This window comes from Eptesicus fuscus, chromosome 15 (genome assembly GCF_027574615.1).
Source record: "Eptesicus fuscus isolate TK198812 chromosome 15, DD_ASM_mEF_20220401, whole genome shotgun sequence".
Lineage (NCBI taxonomy): Eukaryota > Metazoa > Chordata > Mammalia > Chiroptera > Vespertilionidae > Eptesicus > Eptesicus fuscus.
Genome location: NC_072487.1, coordinates 34,405,815 through 34,427,131, shown reverse-complemented (window position 1 = coordinate 34,427,131; position 21,317 = coordinate 34,405,815). Strand labels below are relative to the sequence as shown.

The window sequence follows — 21,317 nt, the reverse complement described above, 5'->3', positions numbered from 1 at the left end:
GTCGGTTCGCCTTCTATCGATATATCTTTGTCATCCATAACCATGCAGTCAAACACTGATTTATGGTTAGCTCCTTTATTCCCCAATTATCTCCTTGCTGATATTACATTTCTCTATAATATCTGGGGTTAGTCTTTTATGTTCTTGCTGTCTGGGATAATGGCTTTGAATCCCACTTAGGGGGCAAAGAAGTGGAGTAATGGCCACTTCTGTTCCCTCCCACTCTCATAATTCTATAGAGCATTTGCCACTCAAGTTCTGTAATTGAGACTCTTAAATCAGACAAATAGTACTGCCCATGAAGGGTAGAGGACGATTCAGATTTTCTTTTTAACTTAATAGAGAAAGATTAAACTATACAGAAACATCAAATACATGATCTCTTGGGGGGTGGGGTAAATATATTTTTCTACTTGAAATGTTTGTGTTTCCTACACTGGAAGATGCCTTGAATGAATTCCACTCTATCTTTCATGGATAGAGCAAGTTTGGTGTCCTTGCTCTAAAAAAAAAAAAAAGTTTTTCTCTTCAGAATTTTTTAAAATGATCATTGATCAAATGATTAGAATGGTGCCCTGGTTACTTGTTTATCCCATCTTACTTTCAGATATTTTGATAATTTTGTATGGATTAATGTTTGCTGGCATCCTTTGGGTGACATTAAATACTTTAAGCATTATATCCTCTGTCATTTTCTCTAAATGAGCTAAAGTGATTAACTGAAGAATGTGTTTGATGTCTTGGTGGAGAGTCGAACTCTTAAGTAATTAAACTTATTTGCACGCTGTTTATTCTTCGGTGTATTATCCATAGCGACAGTGAAACATTGCATGAGTGGTATGAGCAACATCATAAAAGTCCTTATACTTTGTCTTTCATCTTAGGCGATTAAGGTTGTTTGGGAGGAAGGTCATACTCAAGGAGAGCTGGGATATCAAGGAATGGGGTATCATCTGTTTTATTATGCCATATTTTACTCCCAGTGAACTGGTAAACAATTAAAATTCAAACACATCAGTGCATATAATTCAGTTACTCCCCAAACACCATCAAAATGTCTCCCCGATCAACAATTGCTTATTATGACATGCATTTGTTGTGCTGGCTGTCAAGGTGTTTAGCTATTAGCTTTCTAAATGTGTGGAAAGCAGGCCAGGCTTGTCAACCCAGGCAGTTACCAGGAGCAGTCCAGCTGCAGTATCACTGAGCCACTCTCTTGGCCTGTTTTGTGCAGACTCCTTGTCCCCTCAAAGCCACGCCCGCTGAAGCCCAACTCAAAGGCCAGGGCTTTCACAAAGCCTCCCCTGACCTGGCCATGCGTAATGACTCCCTCTGAAATTTCAAAGCATGTGGTTTGTATTTCTCTGAGAAGTTTTTGTCATCCTCAGCATTACGTTCTAGTTACTTGACTAAAATTTTATCTCCCCTGCTACATATGTGATCTTTCTCACTGAACTGTCACTTCACCGAGCACAGGGACTCCTTTAGAGCTAGTATTCTTGTGTCTTCCTCTCTGCATCCTCTTTGGTGCCTTATTCTCAGGAGATACTTTAATAAACATTTGTTGAATGGAAGAATGAATGAAACTTTAACAAGCAAATATCCATATTGTGTTGCTCTGAGGCAAGTGTTCTCAGATCTATCAGACCTAACACCATCTTTCTGTAACAAGTACTTTATAATACCACCTTTATAACCCACAAACTGTCTTGTTTTCAGAAGTCAATAAAATGTCCCAACGGTTACATAGAGGGCAGATAAAAGAAACGTAACATCTAAAGTAGCATTATGCAAATATACAAATGCTTGGACACAACTGCACCAGAGAACACAAATAACGTAGCTGTTGGCACTTGGCAGGGAGAATCGTTGTGACTATAACACCCACAAAAACAGACTGCAACAAGTGTGTTGTACGGGTGATTCCAATACCACACACAGCATTTCTGCTGTCAGAAATGTGATTTTCTAAAATGGGGGAAAACTCGTGGCAGAACTCGAATCAGCACGAAGTTTAATCTCCCCTTCATTTACATGGTAGTGGTTTTCCTGGAAAACAAAGTACAAAAGTACTTTACATTTATTTGCAAGATGGTAGAGGGCCTTGGCTCAGATATTTACAGACTGATTTTCCCACCTCCATAAATATCCAACAGGACATTTGATAGATGTGTTGGATGCTGAATTTGGAGTGATCCTTCATTATGTATGATGCCCCATGCATGCAGAATATGAAATATAGTAGCACAACCCAGTCATTGCGACAATCAAAAAGGGAAAGAAATACTATTTACCCTCATTGAGAACCATTGCTACTAAGACGTCAGAAAATTGGAACCCCCAAATCCATGATTTTAGCAGCACATCTGGGAAAGGAAATCCACAAAGACTCCCTGGAAGGGGTGGAATGGAATAAGTTTAATCAGGACAATAGTCTCATTCTGGTGTTGTTGTGTGTGTTTTTTGGCGGGGGGCGGGGGGTTGCGGAGAAGTCTACAAGTGGAGTCTTAAAGTGAGCACTTTTCAGAGTTCTACTTTTGTTTTTTGATAAGAAATCAAATGTCCCATCCTATATAATAAAAGCTTAGTATGCAAATTGTCCCCTCGACCAGGTGTTCATCCAGGAGTTCGACCAGGGGGCGGGGACGGCCAACCGCCCTCGGCCCCTCCCTCCCAGTTGGTGGCAGCAGCAGTGGCAGGCAGTGAGGGGGGGGGGAGGGGGGGGAGGCCGGCAGCTGCTAGGGAACCTACCAGTGCACAAATATTGTGCACTGGGCCTCTAGTATAAAAATAATACAGTCCAGCAGCAGTAAGGTGTTAGGAGACTTTAAATTCAATATATCCATAATATAAGAGTCTCTAGACCAGTGGTCGGCAAACTGCGGCTCGCGGGCCACATGCAGCTCTTTGGCCCCTTGAGTGTGGCTCTTCCACAAAATACCAGGGCCTGGGTGAGTCTATTTTGAAGAAGTGGCGTTAGAAGAAGTTTAAGTTTAAAAAATTTGGCTCTCAAAAGAAATTTCAGTCGTTGTACTGTTGATATTTGGCTCTGTTGACTAATGAGTTTGCTGACCACTGCTCTAGACCTATAATATATGCATTGGTATTGCATGTGATTTTTATTTTAAAAATAATCTCATTTTTTGAGCTGGTGTGAGATTTCTGAGAAGCTGAGCCAGAGACAGGGTTTCAGGTGCATGTGATTTTCAAGAGCATGCTCTTTAGAAAAAGCCCATAAGGGAGTGGGGGAAGCAAGATAGTGAAGAATCAACTAAGATGATAGTGCAATAAATTCTTGGCCTGATCCACAGGATGCTCTGGAAGGATCACACTGCAACGTTGCCCAACTGTTCCACTCTGCGTCAAGGGGTGGGGCTGTTGTACCCTAAACCAGTCGGGCATTGGTAGCCACCAGCCAAGCCAGAGAGGGAGGTTAGGGGACTGGGAAGTAGAGTGGATTGTTCAGAGGTCTCTCCTACTCTCATAGGAGCTGCAGAATCAATGCCTGGTTGGTAAATAGGACCGACTACCAGTTTTCATTTCAGTGCCTGACACCTAACATATATTATTTTCCTTTTATTTTGAGATGATCTCAAATTTACAGAAAATTTGCAAGTATAGTACCAAGACCTTTTCCTCTCTTTCCCCAAACCTCTTGAGAGTAAATGGCTGACCTAATTCTCCATTCATTACCCCTGAATACTTGAGTGTGTAATTCTTACAAACAAGGACATTTTCCATCATAATTACTATAAAACCATCACATTCAAGAAATCAGTATTGATACATTATTACAATCGAAGGCCCATCAGAGCAAAAGGATCTAGTTTAAAGTCATGAATTGCATTAGGTTTTACACATCTTTAGTCCCGTTTACTCGGGGACAGTTAGTTTCTCAGTAGTTCCTTGACTTTCCATGATCCTGAGATGACATGCCAGTCATTTTTTTAGAAAGTCCTTCCATTTTGGGGTTTATTATAAATGCCCCATTCCTCATCAAGCTTTCATTTCACTTGTATCAAAATGGAGTTATAGTTCCCTATAATTTTAATCAATTTCTGTCATTTCTTTTCATGCTCAAATTGTCCTCAAAGTGACCTGTGTGAATCTCTTCAGCTGGTTCTTATGTCTTTTTTACATGTCCCCACCGTCACTGATCACATTCGTGCTTTCTGCCACAAGATATTCCAGGCTGATCTCACGCTTTCCTTTTCCTCACCCCTGATCATTTCTCAAAAAGCTCTTATTCCTTTTCGTGGAAAAGGGTACTTAGAAGCCAAGATGTAGATGTTGACTGTGCTCATTGCTATTAAGGTGCTGCTCTTCCTATGTCTTCTTAGAGGATAGAGCTTGTGTGAAGCTGAAAACTATGAGTTCATGTCAATATGCGCTACCCCAATCCAACATCACAGTATTCTCTCTGGTTTTCTTTTTCTCTATAGTTTTCACTTGCTTCTCGCACAGTGAACAGTCTGACTCCTATTGTCCTTATATGTTTACTTACTTGATTCATTTCCCAATCTGTAGCCATTGCCAACACCCCTCTATCCCCATACAGCTGCCCTCTTCCTCATAACCTGACAGCCCTGCCCCAGGCTTGCCCTCTTCAGCCTTTCCTGACACTGAGTGCCAGGCCATTCCTCTACAGCAGGCATCCTCAACTATGGCCTGCAGGCCACATGCGGGTGTTTTGGCCGTTTTGTTTTTTTTACTTCAAAATAAGATATGTGCAGTGTGCATAGGAATTTGTTCATAGTTTTTTTTAAACTATAGTCCGGCCCTCCAACGGTCTGAGGGACAGTGAACTGGCCCTCTGTTTAAAAAGTTTGAGGACCCCTGTTCTACAGGGACACCTGTGGCACCTTGCCTTGGCCCTGACGCCTGTGGTAGGCCTCTCCTCCAGGTACATGCCCTCCTCATTCCACTCAGGCTCTGTTATCATGTGCCAGGCTGCCCCGGGTTTGGATGCCCTCCCCACACCACATGGGTTCTGATTCTCCATGCCAGGCAGCCCTTCTAAATCTTTTAAATGTTTAGTCTTCAACTTCTCACTCTGCGCTTCCTCAACACCCCCAGCATGGATGGCTACCTTGTTCTGATGGCTTTTAGTGCCACATTGTACAGGAAGGGAGGGAAGAGAAAAGGAAAACGGTATGGGAAAGGGAAGAGAAGAAGATGAAGAGGCACGTAATTATTTTCCAGTCCTCACAATAAGCCTTCCAAAAAGCAATGTTTCCCCCTCATTTACACTTGAGGGAACGGAAGTTCTGAGAGATGCAGCCACTGGCCCAAGGTCTCAGAGTCAGGAGTGTGTAAGGAGCCAGCATCTGAACCAGGTCTGCAAGTTCTGTCTATCCCCCACACTGGCTCTAAAGAGAATGCTCTCAAAATGTGTTTGGTCTTTGGATGGTCCCCAAATGTGTGACATGGTGTTTGAAGAAAAGGGATGCAGTTCTCTTGAGAAGCAATAGGTTGTGTTCATTGCATGAAAACAGTCTTGCCACCACTTGGCCTGCTTCCCCGTCTCATCTACAATTAGGCTCCACAGGAGCATGGCTTTATTTGGCTTCGTTGTCTGGGTGGAGCGATGAGGCTGGGACTCTGGTCGCCAGTAGCACTCATCCAGCAGTCTCACTACCTACCCAGTGGTGGTGCCTGCCTTCTGTGGTGGGCACTTCTGAAATGAGTCATCTTTACATGCTTGCCAACCCTAATCCTCTTCCCCTCAGCTGGCCTCACCCTTACTGCCTCAAGGGAGCTTCACAGCTTTCTGAAATTTAAATGGGGAAATAAATGCTCCATCCAGAATGAGGAAGGGAAAAAGTTTGCTCTGGTTTCACACACCCGGCTACAGCATACACTCGTCTTAATGCTCTTCATACCCAAATCCTGAGGGCTGGCATATACATAGGATTAGAGTGTACATATTGTGAAATGAACTTCTAGCACTATTCTGTAACTTGTCTTAAATGCTCATTTGTCAAGTGTCTTTGGGGTCCATGTAAAAAACTCCAGAAAACATTCTAACAAAACCAAGGAGAAAGAAAGAAAGAAAGAAAGAAAGAAAGAAAGAAAGAAAGAAAGGAAGGAAGGAAGGAAGGAAGAAAGGAAGGAAGAAAGAAAGGAAGAAAGGAAGGAAGAAAGGAAGAAAGGAAGAAAGAAAGGAAGAAAGAAGGAAGGAAGGAAGGAAGGAAGGAAGGAAGGAAGGAAGGAAGGAAGGAAGGAAGAAAGAAGAAAGAAAAGAAAGAAAGCCTCTATTTGCATAAAAGAACAATTGCCAAACCAATTTCATTTTCCCCAGATTTAAGCATATTTTGAGAAGAAAATTTGATTTGAATTTTTTAGATACAGTGTATGAACTATCACAAAATCTTCAAGCTGGGGGAAATATCCTAGAATTCATGTTATGTCCATGCCTCACCTTATGAAGCAACAGAGAGGTGACTTGAGGATGATGGATGGAGGCACAATCTGTAATTGTGTGAGTCTGTGTCTGTGTGTGTCTGTGTATGTTGTACACTTGTGAGTAAACACTCTTAGAAATGGTACGTTTTATGAGACAAGAGGCAAAGCTAAAGCAAATATTGTTCTGGTTACCAAGGCTTAACCTAAGGTCTTAAACTAGGCTGCTTCCTGGTTTTCCTTTTGGTGGCCCACACAGGTTTTCCTGGGAAGAGGCATGTGACTGAGCTTTGACATCTATTCCCTTTGCAGTGCACACGTCCTGAGAAAGGCAAAAGGCAGATACTAAAGTGAGAAATTTGAATTTAATTCACTGTTCGCTTCCATCTTAGAATGAATTAATATTAGTTAATTCCTTGGGGAATGTTTTCCCTTAAAATTGGCTTTTCCACTGATTCAGCATGTTGTCACTTGGGGGTAGTATAATCAGGATACATCTTGAAACTTGCCTATATTTGCCTCTCTCTGAGTTGGGTGGCTTTTGCCCCCAGGACATTAGATCATATGACACTATTTCTTTTCACCCTTAGGGAAAGTCCCAAAAATTCATTTTCTGTACTAGAAAAGCCCATCCATCCAGCACACACGTACAGATTGCTGCCGAAATTTATATTGGCGAGAATAACTTTTGAGAAGCTAGCATGTTTATGAAATCCCATGGGAAACTCTCTCTTTTCAAAGGATCTGTGTTAGAAAATAGAAAATCAATATTATAGTATAAACTAGAGCTTGGTCACAATTGTATCTACTCCTTTCTCACTACTCCCTTCTGCACACTGGAACCAAAATCATTTTCTTAGATATTTCAGTTAGTTACTACTTCTGAGGAATTGTTTGAACAGGCTCTCCAAAAAGCTGTTTGTTAATTGATGATTATGAACAATCTAATTAACATTTTAAAGTTTATTTATTGTGTTGGTGTTTAGGGATCTCAAACCAGAGTTATGCTGGCTATTTCTCTTAAAATCCTTTCTAAATGTTTAGCCTTATTTCCCTTTTCAGAGTACACCTTTTTCATTTCCTTGTTTGTTTTCCGTTCCCCATTCTGGCCTGTCCTTCACCCGGCCCGGTCAGTGCAGGTTGGGTCCAGGCGATGTCAGTGGCCGGGAGACACTGACAATGGGTGGCCGTTTACACTAAACGTTGACTTTGAACTAGTCCCCGAGCTCATCATGGCTCTCTTTTAGACTACTTCTTGTCTCCTGTTACTCAAAACAAGTAGCTCATCTTCAGAGCATAATACAGTCCAATGAGAGTCATATTCTCCATTCTCCCCGCGGATGACACAGGGACGTCTCACTTATCTTTAATTAACCCAACTGGAATGTACGGAATACTTGTCCTGTGTGTGCCGCTGTGCATAACCCAACACTTCGCCCCTCCCGAAGAGTTATAAAGTCTGTATTTGGGTCATCGCTCGTGGCCCTCCTACACCCCCTGCTTTATCTGCCCGCCATTTGATCTGCCTAATAAACCCTAACTCAGGTCGTGCTCCTCTCCCAACTTGCTCGGCGGTTTTTCTAATAGTGTGGGAAATCAAACAGCGTGGGTGCGTGCTCGCGCTGTTGACTCTGCGGCATGTTTTCCAGGAAGTCTTTGAGTCATGAAACTGGGGAATATACACATTGGTTTCTGTAGTTTTTATTTGACCATTTATAACCTGTTGATTTTCTTGTTATGAGATTATGGTCTGATTTCTTTCCCCGGGGATAGTCCTAGGCATGATAGCTTAAATCCTGACCATAGATACACATTTTCAAAACACCATTTTAATGGAGATTGAGAATGCTAGCAAAGATTTTCAGCACATAAGTCATTTATTTCTGTTTTTTTTCATAATCGTGTCCTGCCTTTTTCATTCTTAAGAACATCGATATGGAGATTAAATGTTTTCCTCTATTTCTATCTTCAAATGACCTTTATTTGCTGCTTCTGCACTTTGCTAGATTTATTCCAGCTGCTTACACTAGAGTCATAGTTTAGCTTCAACTTGGAGCCAAATGCCCCACAGCTGAAATGACCGCACCTCCGAAGTGGCATTTTCCCAGGCCATCCCTGCCTTTAATAAGGAGCCAGCCAGGAGGCGAGTTTGTATCTCATTACAAGAGAGCCTTGTGTTAGGCCTGGCGCATAATTAGATGTGAGGAATTACAATTGGTCCTCTCTTTGCAAGACCTTTCAGCACTAAGTCTATGCTTAAGCCATTACTTTTTTTTTTTTCAGTTGTTTTAACATCATTTATTGAGTTGAGCAGTCTGTATTTACTTTTATTTTTAATCTAATGATTTTGCCTCTCTCTCTCTCCCTCTACCTCCCCTCGCCCCTCATAATAACAACAATAAAGACACCAAGGAAATTCGGAGATTTGCCGTTTTAAAAAGACTGGATCCCGAAAAGATTTTCACAAGACGCTTCAGAAACAGACGTTTGAGTCAGAAACCTTGGAGTGCAGCGAACCCAGAGCTCAGGTATTTCCTATCAACAAACACGGTTACCAGGTTACGGGCTGCTCTGCCCACGGCAGGCTGTGGGGTTTTATTAACTGCTAAAAAGGCTACATTCGTAGAATATTAGAATAGGAGGGATTTGACCATCTGAGTCAGTGATTTTTTTCCCCCCTCAGACTTGTTTGTAGCTACAGACATCTGTGTGCGAATGAAAACCCAGATGCTCAGTAATTAAAATAGATAAAATGGGGGGCTCTCCTTGCTGGGGGAGGCCACTGGGCCCTATCCCTATAACATTCCCATGGAGACTAGAGGTGCCCCTGAGGCAGGCTGCAGACTGATTAAAAGCTTCACACGGAAGCACACGGCCTGGGTTCTCTGTGATTCTACCACATCTAACTCTGCGGCCTCGGGTAGGATAACTAAACTCTCTGGGCTTCAGTTTCCTTCTCTGGAAAACGAGAGCGATCATAGTAACTAACTCATGAAGTTGTTTGAGTAGTAAATGAGTTACTATGGATAAGGCATTTAGAACCACGTGTCTTCTGACACTTAGTACCCAATAAACATTGGCTACTGTTATTATTGTTGTTACTATTATCATTATTACAGAGTAGTTACGGTTTAAAAGTCGGCTCTGTCCATCTGTGTTTATGTAACAGCAGTATTCACGGTGGCCCAGAGGCGGAAACAGCCATGTGTCCATGGTCAGACAAATGGATGAACAAACGTGGCGTACACATACTGTGAAATATTCAGTCTTAAAAAGGAGGGAACTTCTGACAAACACTACAACGTGTGTAAACCTGGGAGCCTTTATGCTATAAGCCAGTCACAAAATTACCAACACTGTACTTTCACTTGTGTGCGGTACCTGGAGTAGTCACCTTCATAGAGACAAAAGTAGAATGGAGGTTGCCAGGGGCTGGAGGAGGGGGTAATGGGCAGTTACTGATTCATGGCTGAAGTGCCTCAGTTTTGCAAGATGATTAGAGTTCTGGAGGTTGGTGGCACAACAATGTGACTGTACTGATCACTGCTGAGCTGAACACTAAACTTTGTCATGTATATTTTACCACAATTAAAAGTAAAGTTTGAACCAGTGCTCTAGTCCAATGTGCTCATTTTGTAATTAAGGCAAATAAAACATAGAGGAAGGGATTTGTCCAAGTTTGCACAGGACGTCTTCTTTAACCAGTATTATGTGTAGCTTTCAGGTGCTGTCATAGCCCAAGCATCTCACCCTGCTGAATGGTACTAGAGGGTTTTTAAATAAGGCCCATTTTCCTAACAACACAGCCTCTCCAGTGCTGCCAGCGACCTAGTCTGAGCTCTACAGGGGACTCAGCCATGAATTCTAGTGCTGGATGTGGTGGGCTTCCTGAGGCCTGGAATACCTGTGTGCTGTACTCCATGGGAGATTGGAGGGACTTTTTCATTCGTGATTTTGACTAAATTCAGTTTTTACCATACACGATGACGGAGTAAATTGTTCCTTGTATGAGTCAGACAGCAGCCACACTAGGTATTTCCATTTAACGTAGGGAATCGGTTGAACAGATTTTGGATGACTGAGAGAGCCGAAAGGGAACATTGAAGTTATGTGGGAATCATTACTGCAAAACACAGCACACCACCCTGGGGCTGGGGTCTAGGGCAGTGCCTCCCAAACTTTAGCTTCCTCAGAATGGCCGGAAGGGCTTGTTCAAATACAGATTGCTGGGCCCCATTCCACAGTTTCTGACTCACTCAAGTCTGGATGTGGGGCTTGAGAATTTTCATTTCTAATTAGCATTTCCCAGGAGATGCTGATGCTGCTGGTCTCAGGAACGATGGATCGAATGGCAAGAGCTTGGAGATCAGAACCTAGAAGCTCAGAAGAGGGGCCTCAGAGCTAGGACTCAAATCTCTGAGGAGGGGGTGTGGTCTAGCCAGTGCAGTAACCTCAGGATCTCAGAAGAAAGACCTTATAGAAGCCAGAAGTCTGGATTCAGACTTCCTAGGAGGCAGAATTGCTCAGCTGGTTCTGGTACCTCCAAGGAGGTAGGATGAGGATGGTTCTGGAAGTGCCAAAAGAAGCCAAAGCTAGAACAACTGCCACCACCATGGCAAGAGGAACTGTAAGCAAAGAGGAAGGGGCCAGTCTCTTCTCCCAGTCCCTTGTAGCGCCCCCTATTGGCATAACTTAAAAGGAGCAGCAGGCAAAGCAGAAATGTGATTTGCTGAATGTAGACCTGGCATCACAGATTGTATAAAAGGATGAATTTGGAGCTGAGAGACAATAGGTGAACAACCAGCACCCCCATAAAGCACACTCATTCCTTTAGCAGGCTAACAGAACATTCAATGAAGTCATTGGCTGGGTTTCAGAGGCAAGTTATTAAAAAACTGTTTTTAAGTATTAGACTAATACTCATTATGGAGTGATACTCACACCATGAAATGACCAGCAACATCTTCCCTTTCATTCTCATTCTTATGTACCTTATTAAGTAGAATGGTGAGGCCAAATGCTTGAATTTATGTAAGTTAAATACCTATATGATATGACTTCATGGTACTCAGATATTTCATAAAATTAGGTCATGTTAGTCATAATATTATATAACTTCCTTTTTCATATTAACAATACAATATAATGAATACATGTCCTTTCTTTTTTATTGGCTGCACATTCCATTATATAAAAGTTCTAAAATTTCTTAATGCTTCCTCTTTTAGGGGGCATTTAGATTATTTCTGTCATTTTGTTATTAAAAACAATGTTTCAGATATGCTCTTGTCTTTGCATCTTTGCTTACTTGTCCAGTGATACTCTTAGGATAAATTCTGGAGATATATATGTATATATATCTTGATACCCTTTTGAAGAAATAATTGAAATTCCACTTCATTTTCTAAGGCTTTTATAAATTCTAAAACAAACAAAAATATTAATAATTAGAGTGTTAATATTGATTATTGCTAGCACATTCATTTTAAGTAAAATTTATGATCTAGCAAAGTAGCATTTTTTTAATGAGATAGATAGATGTCACAAAAAGTGTACCTTATAGAGAAATTGTAGAGAGTAATCCATTTAGTAGAACTTTAGGATAACATTTTACCATCAATTTTATAGATGTTTATAATAGATCCATCTGTATTCTTACAACATATTATTGATTATGGTTATATAGTCCTTGCCAAGTCTTTGGTTAGATATACAATTCCAAATTTCCAAGACATTTCTAATAGAATAAAGCATTCACTTCATGATTGATTTAAGAGTTTTTACAAACACACTGCAGCTAAAGGTGGAGACTACTTGAATATATATATATTTTTTTATTTTTTTCTGGTGCTTATTCCTGTAACTGTTACTAAAGTCTGTTCCCATGCCCACAGCTCTCTCTCTCCAGAAACATAGAGTCAGCTTTGGAGTTTAGATAAGGTTTAATTTTGAAGGCTCCTCACAGGTCATCTTATTTTCCAGTTTCAAAAGCGAGGTCCTGGAGTTGAGATTGGGATGAAGTCTCTCTATTCCCCAGGCCAGTCTCCTTTCTGTCACACCTTGTTCCCGTCTGCTCTGCTTGAACATGAGACATGAGCATGGCTCATAAGAGGCTTGGCTTCCAATCTCCAGAAAAGAACACACCAAAAAAACGATAGGAACACCGTGCCGTTTTCAAACCTTTCCGCAAGGACAGGTTTACCTACCTCATGAGTAATTACCTGTTTCCAGGTGGGGAGGAGAGATTGCATTTTAGGATGCTCAGGATAGGAAGCGAAGATGTGATTCTTGTCAAACCCCCAGTTGGCTCAGAAACTCCTTTAGGCCTGATGCTATAACCACACGTGGAATCAGTCTTGAGACATACCAGATTGTTTAGTTCTCATTGTAGATCCACAGTCTCTCTCACAAGGATGTGTCTTTTCTCACAGGCAGGCCCCCGCCACTTAAACGTGCTGTGTGATGTGTCTGGGAAAGGCCCCCTCACTGCTTGTGACTTCAGCCTGCGCAGCCTGCAGCCTGACCAGCGGCTGGAAAACCTCCTGCAGCACGTGAGTGCCGAGGACTTCGAGAAGCAGAACGAGGAGGCCCGGAGGACCAACCGGCCGGCCGAGCTCTTTGCCCTTTACCCGTCGGTGGACGAGGTGAGTGTGACCATCCCCATGCTGGAGAATTTCAGTGAAGACACAGAGAGGCTCCGGGATAATATTATTGTTCATTATTACTATATAGCAGCATCAGGATGCTTAATCATATGATTTCTAGGTCTTCATAAATATATATATATATATACATATACATATACATATATATATATATATATATATACTCTTACTAGAGGCCCGGTGCACGAAATTCGTGCACGGAGGGGGGTTGTCCCTCAGCCCAGCCTGTACCCTCTCCAATCTGGTACTCCTTGAGGGATGTCCGACTGCCCGTTTAGGCCCGATCCCTGGGATCGGGCCTAAACGGCAGTCGGACATCCCTCTCACAATCCAGGACTGCTGGCTCCCAACTGCTTGCCTGCCTGCCTTCCTGATTGCCCCTAACTGCTTCTGCCTGCCAGCCTGATCACCCCCTAACCACTCTGCTGCCAGCCTGTTTGCCCCCAACTTCCCTCCTCTGCCGGCCTGGTTACCCCTAACTGCCCTCTCCTGCAGGGTTGATCACCTCCAACTGCCCTCCCTTGCAGGCCTGGTCCTTCTCAACTGCCCTCCCTTGCAGGCCGGGTGCCTCCCAACTGCCCTCTCCTGCTGGCCATCTTGTGGTGGCCATCTTGTGTCCACATGGGGGCAGGATCTTTGACCACATGGGGCAGCTATATTGTGTGTTGCAGTGATGATCAATCTGCATAGTACTCTTTTATTAGATAGGATAGAGGCCTGGTACAGGGGTGGGGGCCAGCTGGTTTGCCCTGAAGGGTGTCCCTGATCAGGGTGGGATTCCCTTGGGGTGTGGGGCAGCCTGAGCGAGGGGCCTGTGGTGGTTTGCAGGCCGGCCATGCCCCCTGGCAACCCAAGCAGAGGCCCTGGTATCTGGAATTTATTTTCCTTCTACAACTGAAACTTTGTAGCCTGGAGCAGAGCCAAGCCTGGGGCTCCCTCCGAGGCCTGCAGCCATTCATTTGTGTTGGGGTTATAATTGAAACTTTGTTGCCTTAAGTGGGTGGGCCCGGCCAGGGTGTGCGGAAAGCTTTGCTTCCCCTGTTGCCAGCGGCAACCCTGGCCTGTTCTCTCAAGCTCCATTCTGCCGCCATTTGTTTGAATTTGTTTACCTTCTATAATTGAAACTTTGTAGCATGAGTGGAGGCTTAGGCCTGGCAAGGGCAGGCAGAAAGCTTGTCTTCCTCTGTTACCTAGGAAACCTTACTCTCTGTGGCTGTAGCCATCTTGGTTTGGGTTGATTTGCATACTCGCTCTGATTGGATGGTGGGCGTGGCTTGTGGGCGTGGCTTGTAGGTGTGTTGGAGGTATGGTCAATTTGCATATTTGTCTATTATTAGATAGGATATTCCAGTTTAAAAATTATAAATATACTAGAGGCCCGGTGCACGAAATTCGTGTACTGGGGTTGGGGGGTCCCTCAGCCCAACCTGCCCCCTCTCACATACTGGGTGCCCTCAGGGGATGTCCTACTGATGGCTTAGGCCCACTCCCCACTCTCCTTTGTGGGAGGCAACCGGGCTGATCAGGGGAAGGCACCAGCCCCATCACCCCACTGCTGCAGCCACTACCAGTCACCACAGCCACGAAGGTGTTTTCATCAACACGGACTCCAGTCCCTTCACCAAGAAACAATGACAACTTTCTTTAGGGAGGGAGAGACAGAGAGAAACATCAATGTGAGAGGGACACTTTGATTGGTTGCCTCCTGTATGAGCCCTGACCATGGGCGCCAGGCTGGGGGGCATGCAGGGACCCCTGGGCCGCACGCAGTGGTGGCCCCCAAGGGTCTCCACACACCCCATAGGCCAGCAGCCAGCCCCCCATCATGTGTGCCAGGCTGGGGGCGTGGAACCAAACTGCCTCTTGGTGCTGGAGCATTCCCAAGCGGCTGGGGGCACTATGGTGACAGGGGATGTTTCCACCCCGCCCCGCCCCCAGCCCCTTGGCGCCTGCACCCTTAGGCTCCAAGTGGCCAGGGGGCATTCTGGGACCCTGCCCCTCAGGACCTAAGTGCAGGCCTACAGGCTCTGATCGGCCTGGGTCCCGAGGATGTTTATGGGACCCAGGCTGCTCAGGACCTAAGCGCAGGCCTACAGGACCTGAGAGGCTTGGGTCTGAAGGATGTTTCCCAGACCCCAGACTGCTGAAAGTGTTTGGGGGCGGGAACATAGCGACACGAGAATGTTCCCGCCCCGCCAAGGCTCCCAGTGGCCAGGGGGCCGTTCTGGGGCCCCTGCCACTCAGGACCTAAGCGCCAGCCTACAGGCTCTGAGCAGCTTTAGGTCCCAGACCCCAGACTGCTGCAAGTGTTTGGGGGCGGGAATGTTCCCGCCCACCAAGGCTCCCAGTGGCCAGGAGGCGTTCTGGGGCCCCCGCCGCTCAGGACCTAAGCGATCCGCCTGAGTCCGGAGGATGTTTATGGGACCCAGGCCGCTTAGGACCTAAGCGCAGGCCTACAGGATCTGAGAGGCTTGGGTCTGAAGGATGTTTCCCAGACCCCAGACTGCTGCAAGTGTTTGGGGGCGGGAACATTCCCGCGTCGCCATGGCGACGCGGGAATGTTCCCGCCCACCAAGGCTCCCAGTGGCCAGGGGGCGTTCTGGGGTCCCCGTGGCTCAGAACCTAAGCAATCCCGCCTGGGTCCGGAGGATGTTTATGGGACCCAGGCCGCTCAGGACCTGAGCAGCCTGGGTCCAGAGGACGTTTACAGGACTCAGGCTGCTCAGCACCCGCATATGCAAATTAACCGCCATCTTGTTTGCTCTGATTGGCTGTGGGCGTAGCGAAGGTGCGGTCAATTTGCATGTTTGGGTATTATTAGGTTAGACTAGAGGCCCGGTGCATGAAATTCATGCACGGGGAGGGGGGGTGCGGGGTCGGGGTGTGTGTCCCTCAGCCCAGCCTGCACCCTCTCCAATCTGGAACCGCTCCAGAGATGTTTGACTGCCCTCTCACAATCCAGGACTGCTGGCACCCAACCACTCGCCTGCCTGCCTGTCTGATTGCCCCTAACTGCTTCTGCCTGCCAACCTGATTACCCCCTAACCACTCCCCTGCCAGCCTGATCGACGCCTAACTGCTCCCCTGCCAGCCCGATTGCCCCTAACTGCCCTCCCCTGCTTCCTGGTCCCCCCCAACTGCCCTCCCCTGCAGGCCAGATCACCCCCAACTGCCCTCCCCTGCCTTCCTGGTCCCCCCCCCGAACTGCCCTCCCCTGCAGGCCCAGTCACCTTCAACTGCCCTCCCCTGCAGGCCATCTTGTGGCGGCCATCTTGTGTCCACATGGGGGCAGCCATCTTTGACCACATGGGGTGGCCATCTTGTGTGTTGGAGTGATGGTCAATTTGCATATTACCCTTTTATTAGATAGGATTTGTTATATATAACAATTAATGTTTATATATAGCTGTGAGTGTGTGTATATGTGTGTATGTAATAATTGTGATATATATATACATATATATGTATATATATGTGTGTGTACATACACACACACACACACACACACACACACACAAACCAGCTGGGCTGGGGCTGTTTATTTTTCCAAAGGCAAGCCTGTGTAACAGCAGAACCCATTATTGATCAATTACACAAATGAGATTCCAATAATAGGATTTTCATAAGTGCTCTACAAAATACTTTCACTGATATTATCTCATTTACTCTTCAAAACATTTCGAGCCTGATCAGCGTAGCTTAGTGGTTGAGTGGCCATCTATGAACTAGGAGGTCATGGTTTGATTCCCAGTCAGAGCACATGCCCAGGTTGTGGGCTCAATCCCCATTGGGGGGTGTTCTCTCTCATCATTGATGTTTGTATCTCTCTCCCTCTCCCTTACCCTCTGAAATCAATAAAAATATATTTAAAAAAAAAACACATTTCAAGGATCCATATACAGTAATCCCACTCAGCCAGTCAAACCATTCAGTTACATGGGGGTAGGTTTTGCAGTTAATCCATTAAGATGTATTACTTAAACCTTGATGTTCTTTAGTACTTGGTTCAGGTTTTTCTTTTTAAATCTCTGAAAGCATTCAAGCCTGAAATATCACAGCCATGCTCCCAATGCATAGAACCTTAGGATCTTGTTTGTTCAGATCTCTATATTGGACCAGGCCAAGAACAATTTGATAATTTAGGCATTGCCTGTGGTCACTCCCCAGGGCACTTCAGATGGGATGAGGGGTGACCATTACTCAGGACTTTTCAGCTCCTTGCTCTTTATATTAGGCTCCCAGTCTTCCCTTCTGCATGTTAGAATACCTGCACTTCTGTGTCTTGCCAGATCAGATGACTGCAGTATCTCTGCTGTCCATATTTTATTAAAAGTTCAGTTGCAAGAAATATGATTTGGGGAAAATTTGCATAAAAGATATGCCATCCATCTACGTCTCTGTTTGAAATTTGATTTTTGGATCAAGCAAGACCATCAGGGAGCCTGATTCTTGCACCTTGTGACACCCCCATCGCTGAGAACTGTGTTAACTGACTGGTCTTTCAATGAGTTCACCACTGGTCAGCAAAAAAGGACAAGACGGGAAACAGCAGTCATGAGATGTGATATTGTGTCCTCTGTGCAAATATGATAGAGGACATTGACCTACATATCACCCAGCACCCACCTCAATAGGGATCCACAGGGAAATTGTCTCTCAAACCCTCAGACAAAGAAGATTGTGCTTCCACTGAGAAAATTTATATACTTAAAGATTGTGCACATCTTGTAATCTACTCTTCTAAATTCTTTACTTAGTGTCAAATTTCTGTTCACTTCTACTCAGTCTAGCAGCTTATTTATTGCTGTTCTGAATTTACTTCAACTTTCTTTTTTTTTCTTATTCTTATTTTTCCAACTACCTTGGTTTTCTCATCTATTTGTAGACTTGTCAGTGGACTCAAATCCTTTTCTGAATGAGGCAGATTAAAAATAAATATGAATAATGTGGACAATGTTATCATCTCCATCTTTCAGATTGCAAAGTAAGAATCAGAGAGGTTAAATAACTTATTCAGGGTTCTACAGGTACATTAAATTATAGGATGGAGATCCTAAACCATTAATTCTAAACTTTATGTTTGCCTGTTCATTTATTTACATATGACTACCAGGTAAATTGGCACACATAATTGAAATTCATAGATGATGCACCATATTTTATTTCATAACTTTTTAACTTCCCATCTACAACTTTAAAATTTTATACCAAATTTGTCCAAGAAACATTAAGTTTGGCTGACTTGACCTTCACTTGCATTCTTCTTCCTCCCAGTTACATGATGGAGGTGCCAGTATGTAATGAGGAGACCCAAAGTGGGCGCACCAGAAGAGAGAAAACAATTAAAGGATGAGGAGAATACTTCCAGTGAGACACCAACTCATTAAAGTTTCCCTCAATGGAGAATATCCCTTCTGAACTGATTAAAAGAGTGAATCATAGACTATTTTAAAGGAACTTTGTTTTATGGTCTTTGAACAATGCTGAAACTCAGTTGAGATTGAAAGTTATAATCTAGCAGAGGTCCTAATGGGACCCACTTTATTGAGTGGGAAGGAATGCTTTGTAATTAGTGTACCAGTTATTTGTAAATCGGTATGTCTGAAATGCTTGAGTGCCCCTACACCAGCCCTTTAATGTGTTGTAGGTGGACACACAGAAATTGCATTTGTATTTGTAATTTGTACTTGCTTCAAATAAAGTCCTGTGGAAGAAAGGTAAATTTTTGGCCTACCATGAAATGATTACAAATGCTGATTTTTTGAGAATACATTACTGAAATTGTTTTATACTATAATTAATTTATTTCCTAGTGAGGAAAGTTAGAAGAGAGGTGAACTATTACATCTGAATTATGACTGAGTCCATAGGAGAGGTGAAAGTAGAACTCAACCACCAAGTTAGACAAGATGAGTTCATTCCCTGATTCACTGAGTCTATAAAAGGTGTCCTGTGTGTTGATCCCGAGAAAGTTGCCTCTGTACTCCAAATCTGTGAAGAATTTGCATTTGGTTGCAAGTGACAGAACCCAACAAAAAATAATTAAGAAAAAATGGGATTTATTGGCTCACATAATGAAATTATAGGCAGGCAGCTGTAGAGTTGGCCTCAAGATCCATTTGGGTCAACTGATGGAAGCATGTCATCTCTCTCATTCTCTATTCTCTCTCTCTCTCTCTCTCTCTCTCTCTCTCTCTCTCTCTCTCTCTCTCTCTCTCTTCTCTCTCTCTCATATCCACTAAAATTTTATATTTCCTCTTCTGCTTCTTTGGGAATTCATTCCTATTTCAAATAGCTGTAAAGGCTCAAGAAACTCATACAGATTAGAAGAAACTTAGGAAATACATTAATATGTAGACCCTGTTTGGATCCTAATTTTTAAAACTAACTATTAAAAAATTAAGACAGTTGGGGAAATTTGGAACTGATTACATATTTAGTGACAACAAGAAATTTTTGTTAAATTTTTAAGTGTCATAATGGTATTACAGTTATGTGCTTTTATAAGTCCTTTTAAGAGTTGTACGGAAATATTTACAGATGAGATGATATGATGTTTGGAGCTTTGCTTCTAAGTAATCCAATATTGAGTAGGGAAGGTAGTAAGTGGAATTATATAGATGAAACTAAGTTGCCCATGAGTTGAAATTGTTGAAGCTAGATGATGGGTAAAAGTGGTTCATTATATTATTCTCTCTACTTGTATATGTTTATAATTTCCCAAATGAAAAGCTTTTTAAAAAAGACTGAATCCAGACCAAATGTAGTCTTAGAAACCAATGAGTGTCTTTATGTTGAGGTTGTTTTCCAATAAGGGGGACCTTCCCTCTCAGATGTGTTTGTATTGAGCACCCTAAAAGTTCTAGCTTGTCCTGAGGAAGTTCCGCTCAGTGTAGACATCAGAACAGTGTCTTCCCTGGAAGAAACTCAGAAGCTCCACCCCACAAGACAGCCAACTGGTAAACCCAGGATAGGGTCTTAAAGGAGAGCAAAGATTAGAGTGGATATGAGTTTACGACTTTGACTATTCCACCAAACTAGGTACAGATTTGCCAAGAAGGTGACTTTACTGCTATTTGTAAAAATGCAATAGTTGCTGTGGGGTATTTAGTGGGAAGCTCCCATCCTTTGTAGCCCAGCAAGATACAATTAGATATGACTCTATTCTTAGACCCTTGTGAGCTGCAGACCACTGACCAGGGTTTGGATAACCTAGCGCAAGAGCAGGAATTAAAGTTTTCAGGGATTTACACTATTTATGGTTGCCTACATGAATATAATTAAGGTACTACAATAGTTTAGATTTGAATGCTAAAAGTTACAATAGGGATTTGATATTTCTCTTTAAGTCTTGAGTCCCAATGTGGTAAAATATAGGTATATGTCTTCATTTGTCATCACTAAGCCTTTCTGTACATAGAACTTTAGCAACTTTTAGCTGGATCTATTTTTATAGAACCTGTAAATTCATCCCCAAATCTCTATCATCTGTTTATGAAAATAGTGAACTGAGAAAGATGCTGTATTATATTATTGATGGTTTACAGCCTTCAGTGAACTATTCTGACTCAAAGCTCAAGTCTGAAACACACATATTTACTAGTAAAGTCCTTCGCAGGAGAAATATTCTGAATGTGTACTTAGAGCAGCCAAAAAAAAAAAAAAAAAAAAAAAAAGAAAGAAAGAAAAGCCAACAATAGGCATAAGATTTTGCAATGCCATCTGGTGGATGTTACTAAGTCATATCCATGTTCACATTTCCTTCCTTCCTCCCTCGGTCTCTTTGTCTTCAATGCTTGGCTTTCTGCAAGGAGAAGATGTTTGCTGTAAATGCTGACTCTGAAGCTTAGGGGTTGGATAACAAGCTCTTGTAAATGTCAGTGTTATTCTGGAATTGGAAATAAAGCAAATGCAAGTTGAATTGAGCAGTGGGTGGCAGCCTTCCCTTTCCTGGGTTGACGCCTCTGGTGGAAATTCACTAATGATTTCTTTACCTTGTGATTAATAATAGGAGGATGCTGTGGAAATACGTCCGGTGCCAGAATGTCCTAAGGAACATCTGGGCAACAGAATATGGGTCAAGTTGCTGACCCTAAAGTAAGTATGAGCAATGGGTAAACTACACTGAGGTTTCTATTGCCTCTTAGATACAGACTGTGTCTTTAACCTCAGAGCTTGAATCAGGGAGGATCTCCCAACATATATAACAGTGGGCAGCTCTGAGGTAATGGAAAGAGCAGAGTCTGGAGT

At 43.4% G+C, this 21,317-nt stretch overlaps 1 protein-coding gene across 1 annotated transcript in view; it reads left to right on the top strand.

The window, feature by feature from the left end:
• The window catches only part of DOCK8 (dedicator of cytokinesis 8), a 209,809-nt gene that overhangs the window by 65,550 nt on the left and 122,942 nt on the right, over positions 1-21,317 (top strand). Inside the window, exons 5-7 of the mRNA XM_008144966.3 lie at positions 8,807-8,930; positions 12,834-13,046; positions 21,079-21,164. Of these exons, the coding sequence (XP_008143188.2) occupies positions 8,807-8,930; positions 12,834-13,046; positions 21,079-21,164 (423 nt within the window). The remainder of the gene's footprint in view (positions 1-8,806; positions 8,931-12,833; positions 13,047-21,078; positions 21,165-21,317) is intronic.